Source organism: Drosophila mauritiana, chromosome 4 (genome assembly GCF_004382145.1).
Source record: "Drosophila mauritiana strain mau12 chromosome 4, ASM438214v1, whole genome shotgun sequence".
NCBI classification, from domain to species: Eukaryota; Metazoa; Arthropoda; class Insecta; order Diptera; family Drosophilidae; genus Drosophila; species Drosophila mauritiana.
Genome location: NC_046671.1, coordinates 674,756 through 688,136, shown reverse-complemented (window position 1 = coordinate 688,136; position 13,381 = coordinate 674,756). Strand labels below are relative to the sequence as shown.

At 43.0% G+C, this 13,381-nt stretch overlaps 1 protein-coding gene across 12 annotated transcripts in view; it reads right to left on the bottom strand.

Moving 5' to 3' along the window:
- The window catches only part of LOC117146327 (twitchin), a 50,732-nt gene that overhangs the window by 7,405 nt on the left and 29,946 nt on the right, over positions 1-13,381 (bottom strand). For all 12 annotated transcript variants that reach the window (XM_033312408.1, XM_033312405.1, XM_033312407.1 and 9 more), the window contains 4 exons: positions 10,704-13,376; positions 9,911-10,192; positions 9,549-9,848; positions 20-9,490 (listed from right to left, as the gene is read on the bottom strand). In XM_033312408.1, the coding sequence (XP_033168299.1) occupies positions 20-9,490; positions 9,549-9,848; positions 9,911-10,192; positions 10,704-13,376 (12,726 nt within the window). The remainder of the gene's footprint in view (positions 1-19; positions 9,491-9,548; positions 9,849-9,910; positions 10,193-10,703; positions 13,377-13,381) is intronic.

Below are 13,381 nucleotides of genomic sequence, written 5' to 3'. Positions count from 1 at the left end.
TGTATATTTATTTACTTACTCATAATGGCCAGTGCGGCGCGTGTTGATTTTGCTCCAGCCTTGTTTACAGCGCGACAAACATATTCATCAGCGTCTTCGCCGAATACGTCATTAATATTTAGGAAGTGATTGTCCCCTTCTGAGTACATGTGATATCGGGCGCCGTTACTGATTTCGCGAGCTCCTTTGTACCAAGTTATCGTTGGCTTAGGAACGCCATTTATTGTGCATGTGAATTGGGCATTGTGGTTTTGAATGCAATTGGCATCGCGTAGCGGTTTCACAATCAATGGAGGCGAAGCCGCCTGTGGATCTATTATCTTGACTGCTTGGGAAGCGGATGATTCTTTTGAAAGACCTGCAACATTCTGGGCAAAAATTCGAAACTCGTACTGTCGACCTTCAATGAGATTGATACAGTTTATTTGATTGGCAGCACAGATGGTAGTGTTTACACGCTGCCATGTGTTGCTGCCTACTTCACGCTTATCGATCCAATAGCCTTGAATGTGAGCACCGCCATCCGATTCCGGTTTTCCCCATTCCAAATGCACAAAGTCTCCTCCGATCTCAGTAATTTGAGGACTGCCCGGTGGCGATGGTGGGTCAATTGGGTCTTTGGCTCGAATTGGATTTAAGCCCTCTAGTGGTGGACCCATTCCGTTCTCATTTACCGCCATCACTCGGAAAATGTATTCTTGGTTCTCAATAAGACCTTGTACATTGAAGGCGGTATCCTTGCAGGTACTAGAAACAGTTATCCAGTGTGGAGATGACACATCTTTTCTCTCGACGACGTAGTGACTAATTTTAAGACCACCATCGTAGGAAGGGGGACGCCAGTTTAACGTACAGGAGTTTTTGTTAATGTAAGAGATACCCATAGGTCCAGTGGGCACTGAAGGCATGCCAGTAATGTGTACATTAAACTGCCCTGTGGCACTACCAGATTCATTCGTGAATTCTATTTGATATGTACCACCATCACTTTTTACAATGTTACGAATGTAAATCGCTACATAGTCGTCAAATATGTTTACCTTAACATGCGAATCGTCATTACTGTCAGATATGACTTCATTATTTTTCTTTAATATCACAGTTAGTGGCTGGTCGCCAGAGTAGAAAATCTTGATCTTTGAATTATCTCCTTCTGGCAATTTTAGTTCGTTTGGACATCTGTTAATAATTGGTGGTGATCCAATTTTTAGATAACCTGATGTGTTAACAAATCCGAGAGAATTCATTGCCTCACATGTGTAGTCACCATCGTCTCCAGCTTGCACATTAGATATGTGCAGTCGGAAGACCCCATCTTTACTGTCGCATGTCATTCGGCCCCCACTCATTTGAATTTCTTTTCCATTGCGAAGCCACCTTGCGGTTGGACTTGGCTTACCTGAGGCGGCGCATTGTAAAGTATAATCCTTGCCAAAGGGTGCTACCTTGTCTTGCAGTCGTGTAATCCAATCAGGTTTCTCCCCACCTAGTACCTCGCAAATCTTGATTGGCATAGTACATAAGCTTGGTTCTGAACGTCCAGCGGAATTGACAGCATATATTCGGAATTCGTAATCACCCATCTCGATGAGGTTCATAACGGTGTATTCGGTATCCAAAACATTGTAATCATTACACTTTACCCATACGGCTCCACCGATGTCCCTTCGTTCAATAATGTGACCCGTAATGCGGGAGCCACCATCTCTTAAGGGTTTCTCCCACTTTAGGTCGACATAGTTTTTGCCGACTCTGGTTACTTGTGGGGCCCCAGGAGGTGATGGCACGCTGAATTTTCCTTTCAGCTTAAATCTAAGAGATGGTGAAGATGGCTTACTTAAGCCTGCAGCGTTCTTAGCCTTTATACGGAATTCGTATTCACTGCCGTTGATTAAGTTGTAAAGTTGATACTTATTGTCCTTTATGATATAGTCATACGTATTCCAAGACGAATCGTTTAAAATATCTCGATATTCAATTTGATAGCCTTGTATGCGGGACCCTCCATCACTTAATGGTCGGGTCCAAATCAAAGTGACATTTCCAGAGTCCCAGTCTATAACCTTTGGCTGACCAGGCTCATCTGGGACTGTAAATTGATGTTTGGCAACAATAGGTTCAATAATATCCAATGGATCAGACAAACCATATTGGTTTTCTGCTCTTACGCGGAAGTTATATTTGTATTGAGGTTCCAAGCCCATGACATCGTAGTGAGTGTTACGAACAAAACTGCTAATCTTTACCCATGAACCACTGTTATCCAGTTTTTCAACGACATAATTTGTAATCGGTGAACCTCCATCATCCAAAGGCGTCTTCCAGGCCAGGGTGCAAGTGTCGGGGGTAATGTCGTAGGCATTAAGTGGACCCTGAGGGGGTAATGGCCTATCTACCACCGTGACGTGGCATGATGCAGTATCTGAACCTTTGTTATTGGTAAGTGTAATGGTGTACGATCCAGTCTCATCTCGTTTAGCTGATTTATTGTAATAAATTGAAGCATAATCGTTAGAATCAAATTTAATACGTTCGCTGGGAATTACTTCTACACCATTTAAACTCCATGATGCAGTTGGGCGAGGACTGGCGTGATAAGGTACTGTTATACGGAATTCATCTCCTGCAATTACTGTCATATCCCTAATTGACAAATCTGAAGTAATCTTTGGCGCATGAGGTGGTCGGCGGCAAAAGATGAGGTCGCTGGAACCGCTATAGGCCGACTGTCCGGCTGCATTTACTGCGGCTACCCTAAATTCGTATTCAGCATTTTCAATAAGATTTGGAATTTTACAAGAAAGGTCTGGACAAAGTGCATGAACTGCCTTGGTCCATTTATCATCACTCAATAAGCGTTTTTCAATGATATATCCGGTTATGGGAGATCCACCATCATGTTTAGGCTTCGTCCACGCTATTGTTATACTATCTTCTGTCGAGTCAATACCATGCGGAATACCGGGAGCATTGGGAATATCAAAGGGATGCCTTGCAAGTATAGGCTCAGATGTATTGGCGGGATCGGATTGACCATATTTATTTTCAGCTATCACACGGAAATTGTACTCTTTATTGAGTGCAAGATTTCGAATTCTAACAAACGGAACTGTGCAAAAGCTGCTGACTTTAGACCATGTGGACGATCGAGCTTCTTTTTTTTCAATAATATAATTTTGAATAGCGGAACCACCGTCATCGTTTGGTGGATTCCAATACAATGTTAGAGAATCTCCAGAAAACTCATCAGCTCGTAGGCGTGTCGGTGGAGATGGTCTATCCAGAACCCTAACATTAATGGTAGCCGTATCGAATCCTGACGAATTCTTTAATTGGAGCCTATATTGCCCTGAGTCGGCGCGTTTCGAGTTTTTTACCACAACAGATGCTGCATCATCAGTCAAATGTTTGTGCACACGATTATTGTCATCCAGCATATTGTCATTAGAATACCAAAATGCGTTGGGCTTGGGGAAAGCTAGATAGGGTACGTGAATGCTAAAATCATCACCAGCCCTACACACTATATCTCGGACCTTTCCGAGATCCATGCAAGGCTTATTTGGTTGCTCCTCAATTGTGATGGGCTGCGATGGCTTAGATGGATCTGAACGACCAACTTCGTTTTCAGCAACAACACGGAATGAATACTCTTCTCCTTCCTTAAGGCTTGGTACTGTGTATACAGTGGAATTAATAGGTATATCGTTAACAGTTTTCCAATCCTTTCCGTTTTTGGGACGCATTTCGACATAATACCCTTTGATTCTGGACTTTCCATCGGTCCGAGGCGGGCGCCATGATAATGTGACCCCATTCCTGGTAATACGATCTGGTTTTGGTGGCTCCGGCGGATCTGGACGATAGCGCTGATGTTCAGCAGTCATTGGATCAGAAGGCTTTGACGGGTGGCCAGGCCCAGCCTCATTTACTGCGAGCACCCGGAACTCATAACGAGCTCCATCCCGAAGATTGGATACTGTATATGATGTATTCGGTGTTGGGTAATTGTTGCACTTAATCCACTCACCCCCGCGTTCGCGTCGCTCTACGATGTACCCCGTAATAGGCTTACCACCACAATCGTCTGGAGGATGCCACTCCAAATTAGCTGAGTTTGGTGTATATGCAGCAATTGTTGGCTGAGATGGTGCCCCGGGTGGATCAAAAGGCGATTTAGCCAACACCGGCTTACCTTCGAGAGCTTCGGAAGCTCCGTAGATATTTTCAGCTCTAATACGAAAAACGTATTTCTTTCCCTCTACTAGATTCTTTACTGTAAAGTTGGTGTTGGGACAAGCGCCCGGCACTGGCCTCCAATCATCTACACCAAACTCAGTGAACTCGATTATGTATCCCGTTATTTCGCTGCCACCATCGTCCTTTGGCGAATACCAATGCAACGAAATGTGATCTGGGGCTGTCTCCGTATAACTCAAAGGTCCTTCAGGTGGCGAGGGCTTATCTACGACAATAACTTCAATGTCAGCTGTATCCTTACCAAACTCATTAGCAGCGGTAACAGTGTATTTTCCAGAGTCCCGTCTGTTTGAATCATCAATGCGAAATAGAGTACGCTCCGAGTTAGTCTCATAAGATATTCGTTTTCCTTCCTCTAATTTCAGATCCCCTCGCTTCCATTCAATTGTCGGAGTAGGTGCCCCAGATATGGGAATATTTAAATTTACAGGTTCACCTGCACGAACTTTAATGCGCTTTCCTACTAAGCCATCAAAATAAAATCTTGGCTTTTCACGCAGTGGTCGAGCATTGAATATGGCCGAAGGTTCGGAAGTCTTCCCGTTGCCGGCAGCATTAACCGCCGATATTCTGTATTGATATTGATGGTTCGATGTTACTCTGTCGTCTTGGTATTCAGCTGTAGGTACTGGTTGTCCATTTATCTTTATCCATCGTCCTGTGTTTACGTCGCGACGTTCAATGTCGTAACCAATAATGGGGGATCCTCCATTACTAATTGGTTGCTTCCATTTAATTGTAATATGATTCTTATCGCTATCAGTTAGTTCTGGCTTCCCAGGAGCTCCTGGCACCGTGTACTGAGATTTTGCAACCACCGGTTTGTCGGAAGTAAGTGGATCGGAGCGTCCTTGTAGGTTTTCGGCCATAACTCTAAGCTCGTACATTGTTCCTTCCAGCAGTCTGGGAACCAGGGCATGGTTGTATTTTGCACTAACATAATTTACTGCTGGTACCCAACCCCCGCCATGGGTAAGATCACGCTTTTCGATAATATAAGAAGATATTTCAGATCCCCCATTATCTTTTGGTGGTTTCCATGATATAGTCACAGAGTTCGCAGTTATTTCTTCATATTCCATTGGACCCTCTGGCGGCCCCGGGCGGTCGAGTACTACAAGTTCGAAGCTGCCTTCATCGATTCCAGAACTATTGCGTAGTAATAAGTGGTAGATTCCAGAGTCAGACCTTTGACAGTTAACAGTATGTACTACAGAGTGGTGACCGATAGATGTAATTGTCGATCTGTCATTCGACAATAGCTGATTATTATTAAGTGTCCACGTCGCTTCTGGTGCTGGCTCACCGATAAAATGTATATCTGTGTGAAATATGAGCCCACATTTAATGCGTACTTCATTTAGTGGAGTTATTATTTTTGGTGGCAGATAGCGCGGCTTTGCCATAATCATATCAGACGGCTCTGAGGGTTCAGATTGGCCTGCTTGATTAACAGCAATAACTCTAAATTCATACTCTTGACCCTCAGTTAGTTCAGGAACTGTGGTTGTGTTCTTATTTGATGGAACATGTCGTACATTAGTCCAGTAAGGGCTGCCCTTTTCCTTTTTCTGTATGATGTATTCACTAATTGGAGCTCCCCCGTCACTTTTTGGGACAGCCCATTGCAAGTCTATATGGTCACGATCCCAATCAGTAATAACTGGTTTTCCAGGCGCATCAGGCTCGTCAAATTCGTTCTTAGCAATTATACTATTTACTGCTTCTAAGGGATCGGATTCCCCAATTGCATTGACTGCTTTAACGCGGAACAAATACTCCTTGCGGTGGACAAGGCGAGTGACATCATGGACTATATGTGTGCTCATGCCAGCATCGGACCACGTGCTTCGGGATAAGTCCATTTTTTCGATAATATAATGCAATATAGGTGAACCACCGTCATCATCCGGAACATTCCAGGTTAGGTGGCAGCCATCCCTTGTTATCTTTGTTATATCCAGAGGACCTTTGGGTGGCGATGGTCGATCCAATACAGTTGCATGAGCAGACGCATCAAATGATCCATGCTCATTTTGTAATATTAAAGTATAACGACCTTCGTCGCTTCTAAGTGCGGATAAAATTTCAAAAGTTAATTCGTTTTGGAAAAGACCGGACTCGCCTCGTGAATTTGAACCGATTTCTTTTCCATTATATAGCCATGTGATGGATGGTTTTGGAGACGCCTCGATTGGTAATGTCCATCCTAATCGCTTTCCAGCATGGACCGTAATATCATTTAAAAGGGACTTGTCAAAGAATGGAGCAAGGAAACGTGGCTTGCATATAATGGTGCTAGACGGATCAGATGGATCACTAGGACCTCCCCGATTGACGGCAATCACCCGAAACTCGTATTCTCCACCATTTGTAAGTTCCGGTACATGGGCCTTGCAATCATCGCCTGCCACAACAACAGCCCGTTCCCATTGACCAAACTTTGGTCTTTTTTCTATAATATACGAAGAAATGGGTGCTCCCCCATCTCTCTTTGGAGCGCACCACTCCAAGTCCACAAAATTTTTACCCCAATCTGTAGCTTGCGGTTGGCCAGGCTTATCTGGGTGTGTATAAGGATCTTTTGCTGTTATAGGCTGAGAAGTTGTGAGTGGTTGTGATTGCCCTTGCTTATTAACAGCCCTTACCCTAAAACTATAATCATGATTTTCAATTAGATTATCCGCTCTGATTTCGGTATCAGTGCAATCACCAACGGGCACCCAGCGCATGGCCTCATTATCCATTTTTTCCACAATATAATGAGTAATCTCTGAGCCACCATCATCCTTGGGTGGCCGCCATCGAAGTACTATAGAGTTTTTGCTAACATCACCATTACGTATTGGGCCTTCCGGCACACTTGGAGTATCCAGGATTGTAACTTTTACAGTGTGCCTATCTGTACCGTTTATGTTACGTGCTGTTAATGTATAGACGCCTGTGTCGGATCGCTTTGCATCAAGTATTCTTATCTTAGTGCGGTCATCAAAATTGGAAATTTTTACTCGGTCTGTGTTTATGATCATATTGCCTTCGTGAGTCCAATCTTTGCTTGGCAAAGGCTCCCCAGTTACTGGTACATCAAATTCAAATACATTTCCAGCTTTAATTTTAATATCTGACATGAAGTTTCGATCTATTTTTGGAGGTGTGTTTTTGGAGCGAGCCACATGTGTTTCAGTTGCATCACTTGGTGAGCCTGGACCGGCCTTGTTTACTGCTCTGACGCGGAATTCATATTTAAGGCCTTCAATCAAGTCAGGAACGTGAGCATTGGTGATGTCATCACTGATTTCAGCGCATTTTTCCCAATCAGGGGAAAATTTGTCGCGCTTCTCAACTACATATCCGGTGATTGGAGATCCCCCATCAGCCTCTGGTCTAGTCCATTCCAGATCAACAAATTCTTTGTCAAAGTCTTTTATGGTTGGAGTTCCTGGTTTTGTAGGTTCATCGAATGGATTTTTCGCAATAATGGCTTGTGTTGTTGTAAGTGGTTCTGATGTTCCCTGACGATTTTTGGCACGTACTCGGAATTTGTATTTATGACCAGGGGTAAGGCCCTTGACTTTAAGTGCAGTGACTGGCCCGTCAGTCTGCCCGGCAGGTATCCAACGTCCTGTTGCTTCATCTAATTTTTCAACGACATAGTTATCTATTGGTTGTCCTCCATCGTCGTCTGGTGGATTCCAGTGCAGAGTACAAGACTCGGAATTTATTTCATCAACCTTAAGCGGTCCGTTTGGCGGTGCAGGTTTGTCAATGACAGTTACCTTAACATCTGCACTGTCTTCTCCATTTGCGTTTTCTGCAAACACTGTGTATATACCGGAATCAGATCTGGTGGCACTATTTACTTTTAGTTTGGTATTGTAGTCAACATTAGTCACCTTAACATTGTCTTTTGAATAAACTTCCTTTTTCTTAAGCAGCCATTTCGTCTTAGGCGCTGGCTCCCCAGATACCTTACAATCAAATGTAAAAGACTGTCCAGCTTTAATACGCACTTCCACTAGACTGGATCTATCTATAATAGGTGGTTTATTGCGAGCTTTGGCAATTATTGGCGGTGTAGCATCAGATGGCTCTCCTGTCCCAGCTGCGTTGACCGCGGAAACTCGGAACTCGTAGGTTTGGCCCTCGACAAGATCTGGAATAGTCGCTTTGCATTGATCAGCAGGAACGTCAAGGGCCCGCTCCCACTTTCCAAATTTATCCTGCTTTTCGATGATATAGCAAGAAATTGGTGATCCGCCATCAATTAGAGGTGGGGTCCACGCCAAGTCCACGTGATCCTTATCCCAATCAGTTGCTCTAAGGTTCTCGGGCTTACCAGGTTCATCGAAAGGATTTCTTGCAACAATAGATTCATCGCCTACCAAGGGCTGTGATTCCCCTTCGGCATTTACAGCTGATACTCGGAACTTATATTCATTTCCAGGAGTAAGACCTGTAACATCAACTTGAGGTTCTATAGATCGACAAGACGGAACCCAGCACCCAGTTTCGGGCTCTAATTTGTCAATTTGGAAATACTCAATTGGCGTACCCCCATCATCGCTCGGACGTTTCCATTTAAGGTGGCAACCCTCTTTGTGCACATCGGATATTTGAAGTGGTCCATTAGGAGGTGAGGGTTTATCTGTGATAATTACATTTACAAGCACACTATCTTTTCCAGAAGTATTAGTGGCCGTGACCAAATATTCGCCAGAATCACTTCGCTGGGTTGGTCTAATAACTAATTTTGTATAGTAGTCAGGAGTTTCGATTGTAACATTTTTTCCTGATTGCAAATGGTAATTTGAAAGTTTCCACTCTACTTTTGGAGCGGGTTCGCCTGTTATATTTGCATCTAATTTAAGAGCGGTTCCGGATGACAGAGTAATATTACGTAGATTTCTACGGTCTATCTTGGGAGCAAGATAACGCGGCTTAGCTGTAAATATTTTGCTTGGGTCCGAAGGCTCCGATAGGCCACCCTTATTCAAGGCAACTACTCGGAACTGGTATTCATTTCCTTCAATAAGACCTTGAACCGTTGCAGTTGGAGTTGGGGAGCTGGTTTCCAAAGCCTTTTCCCAAAGAGGGCTGTATTTGTCTTTTACCTCAACTATATAGCCTTGTATCGGCGATCCACCATCACTTGCTGGTTCTGGCCAAACAAGTTCTACCTTATTTGCAGTCCAATCGGTAGGTTCTGGAATTCCGGGCTTTGATGGAACGCCTAAGCAAATATAAGAATGTCTTATAAAGTTTTACATTTCTTTAATTTTTGAACTTACTAAATGGATCCTTGGCAATTATTGACCCCAAGGTTTCCAGTGGCTCCGATTCCCCTTCCTTATTTATAGCTTTTACACGGAACTTGTAATCATGACCTGGGACTAAGCCATCAACGTTGTACTCAGGTACGTCAGACCTGCCAACAGGTAACCAAATACCCGTATCTGGGTCGAATTTTTCAACCAAATAGCTTTCAACTGGTTCACCTCCATCGTCCTTGGGTTTTTTCCATTTCAGCTTACAACCATCCTTGTGTACTTCTGACACTTCTAATGGACCTTCAGGTTTGCCGGGTTTCGCTAATTAAACAAAAGGAAAATGTATCTTGTTTTTTTAAACATTACAATAGTTGTTAACTTACTAATAATATTAATCTGAAACTCGACTTGATCCTGACCGTATAGGTTATGCGCTGAGATCTTGTAGAGTCCCGTATCTTTCCGTTCGGGGTTGTTATTTATATATTTAGTGTTATACGGAATATTCTCAATATGACTAAATGATGTTGTTTGAACAGACTTGTTGTTTTGATTCCAATTAACATCCGGTGCGGGCTCTCCACTGATGTTGATGTCCAAAAATATCGGCTCTCCAGACTTGAAGTTATAGGTACGAATATTTTTGCGGTCAATTTTGGGGGCCACTATTTTATTATAAAAGCATAAAATAAAAACATTATTTAAATTAAATTTACATTTATATAAATTTACCATGATGAAATAATTTTTGACAACGCGAAATTTCATAATTTTTCTGGCTTAACAATAGATAATGGGGAATGAAACAAGAAAAAATAAAATAATGTTTAAAATCATGGAAGTGGAGTTTTGGGCGTCGGAAACGGTCCTTCTACCTGTTGCATACATTTCAACATTTCTAGTATATCCTTTTCCTATACGAGTAACGGGTATAAGCTCCACACTAAACTGTATCATAAGTTGACCGATTCTTATAAGTTTAAAATTGTTATTACTTAATTTTAAAATATATGTTTTATGCTGAGTTTTCTAGTGATTTTATGGCATAAGCAAATATTGAACCTTTTTTTATTCGCATCTGCTACTGGGGAAACAAAAAATGCTGATAGTCTAAAAAGGAATCGCGTAAAAGATGACGGACATGGTTGCAATTTATATTGCTCTGTATAGACTTACACTTTCTTGGCTTTGTAATGATAGGTTTGCTTGCGTCAGATGGTTCACCAGGCCCAGCAGCATTAATTGCTTTGACTCGGAATTCGTATTCACAATTTTCATTTAGGGTTGGCACAGTGGCTTTGCACTCCTCGCCAAGGCAAGGGATAGCAACTTCTGTTCCCTTTATCCACTTGTCAGTACCTTTCTCACGTTTTTCAACTACATAGCCAGTGATAGGCGATCCACCATCGTTAATTGGTGGCCTCCAAACTAAATCGACGTGATCTTTGTCCCAGTCGACTGCTTCCGGAGTTCCGGGCTTTCCGGGCTCATCAAAAGGATTCTTGGCAATAACAGACTGTTCTCCAGTTAATGGTTCAGATTCACCTTCAGTGTTTACGGCAAGCACTCGAAATTTGTACTCATGACTAGGCTCCAAATTGTTCAACTCGGCAAAAGATTCTTTAAAGCGTCCAGATGGCAACCAACGCCCACTCTCAACGTCCATTTTCTCAATAATATAATGGTCGATTGGCAAACCTCCATCGTCCAAGGGAGCGTTCCATTTCAGCTTGCACCCTTCTTTGTGCACATCTGTGACTCGTAAAGGACCCTCTGGGGGGCCCGGTTTATCTAAGACTATGACTTCAAATGAAGCCTCATCCCGTCCAGATTCATTCTCTGCCTTAAGAGTATATTTTCCTGAATGGAATCGCTTTGAAATTGGCACGGCCAGTTTTGTGCGATATGATTCCATATCAATATTGTAGTTACTATCGTCATTTTCCAGTCGTGCTTTGTTGTGAAGCCATACTTTTGTAGCCGGAGGCTCTCCAGAGACCTTAATGTCGAATCGAATGTGTTGTCCAGCCGTGATGGTTATGTCCTTAATGTTTGTTCTATCAATTTTGGGTGGAGCAAATCGGTCCTTTGCGGTCATCTGGTCGGACGGCTCGGACGGTTTGCTCTTTCCTGCCTTGTTGACAGCCTTTATTCTGAACTGATATTTGTTGCCTGCTATTAAGTCATTTACGCGTGCCTTACAGTCAGGTGTACTTGTTTCAAGTGCCTTTTGCCACTTTCCTGTATTGGGATCCTTCCTTTCTACAACATAGCCGGTAATGGATGCCCCCCCATCGTCTTCGGGTGCCCTCCACTTTAGATCACAGTGGTTACCTGACCAATCAACAATTTGCGGCTTACCTGGGGTGTCGGCCGCATCAAAAGGATTTTTGGCCTTTGTTGGAATATCGGTCACCAAAGGCTCTGATTCGCCTTCGGAATTGACCGCTTTTACTCTAAATAGATATTCCTTTCCTTCCGTAAGACCTGTAACATCGGCTTCAGGTGTTTTAGTTGTAAGTACAGGTACCCATCGACCTGTTTCCGTATCCATGCGTTCAACTAAATATTGTTCAACAGGGTCGCCGCCATCATCTTCGGGCTTTTCCCATTTCAAGTGTAAGGTCTCGGCCGTTACATTAGAAACAGCTAGAGGGCCTTTCGGTTTACTTGGCTTGCACAGTACTTCCAGCTCAACTTCTACGGTGTCGGAACCTGAGTCGTTTTTGGCAGTGACGATGTAAATGCCTCGATCAGCGCGTTTCACTTTTGGCATAATGAATGTCGTTTTATAGTCCTCGTTTTCAATTTTTATGTGATCTGAAGTTTTAATTTCTGTTTCGTTGTAAGTCCATGTTATTTTTGCTGGAGGTTCCGCCTTTATTAATGCGTCAATATGAAGCATTTGACCGCTGCGCATAATTTTCTTTTGTAGGTTCTTGCGATCAATGTGAGGTTTAAGAAAACGAGGTTTCGCTATCACAGATTTTGAAACATCGCTTGGATCACTAGGTCCCGCCTTATTAACAGCAACAATACGGAACTCGTATTCATGGCCCTCTTCTACGCCAGTTACGGTACCATTACACTTATCCCCAGGCACGGTTGCAGAGTCCACCCATGCGCGTCCAGACTTATCTCGCATTTGAATAATATATTTTTGGATTGGTGCGCCACCATCGTTTTTCGGCGGGTCCCAGGCTAAGTCGACAAAATCTTTATCCCAATTAGTTGGTTCAGGTTTCCCTGGTCTATCTGGTTCATCAAATGGATTTTTCGCTATAATTGGCTTTTCGGTTTCCAAGTCCTCAGATTCTCCTTCCTTGTTTACAGCCCTTACTCGGAATTTATATGCCTTTCCTTCATGAAGACCAATTACCTTGGCCTCCGGCTCGGTACTCTTTCCACATGGTAACCACTGACCCGTGTGAGGATCAAGTTTTTCAATTTCGTAGTAGTCGATGGGTGAACCACCATCATCATCTGGTTTTTCCCACTTAAGCTTGCAGCTGTGTTTTGTTATATCATTGACTTGCAGTGGACCTTTTGGTTTTCCTGGCTTGCCCAAAACTGTGACTTCCAGTTCTGCTTCGTCTTCACCAACTTCGTTTGTTGCTTTGATTGTGTATTTTCCACTTTGAGATCTCTGTGCACGCATAACAAAGAATTTCGTATTGTAATCAACATTATCAATTTTTACACTATGTTCGTCGCTTGTAATAGATAATTTATTGAAGAACCATTCAACTTTTGGAGCTGGCTCTCCTCGTATGTTAATATCCAAGCTAATTGATAAACCAGTTTTTACAATCACGGGTTTTAAATTCATTCGATCAATATGGGGTTTCACTAAA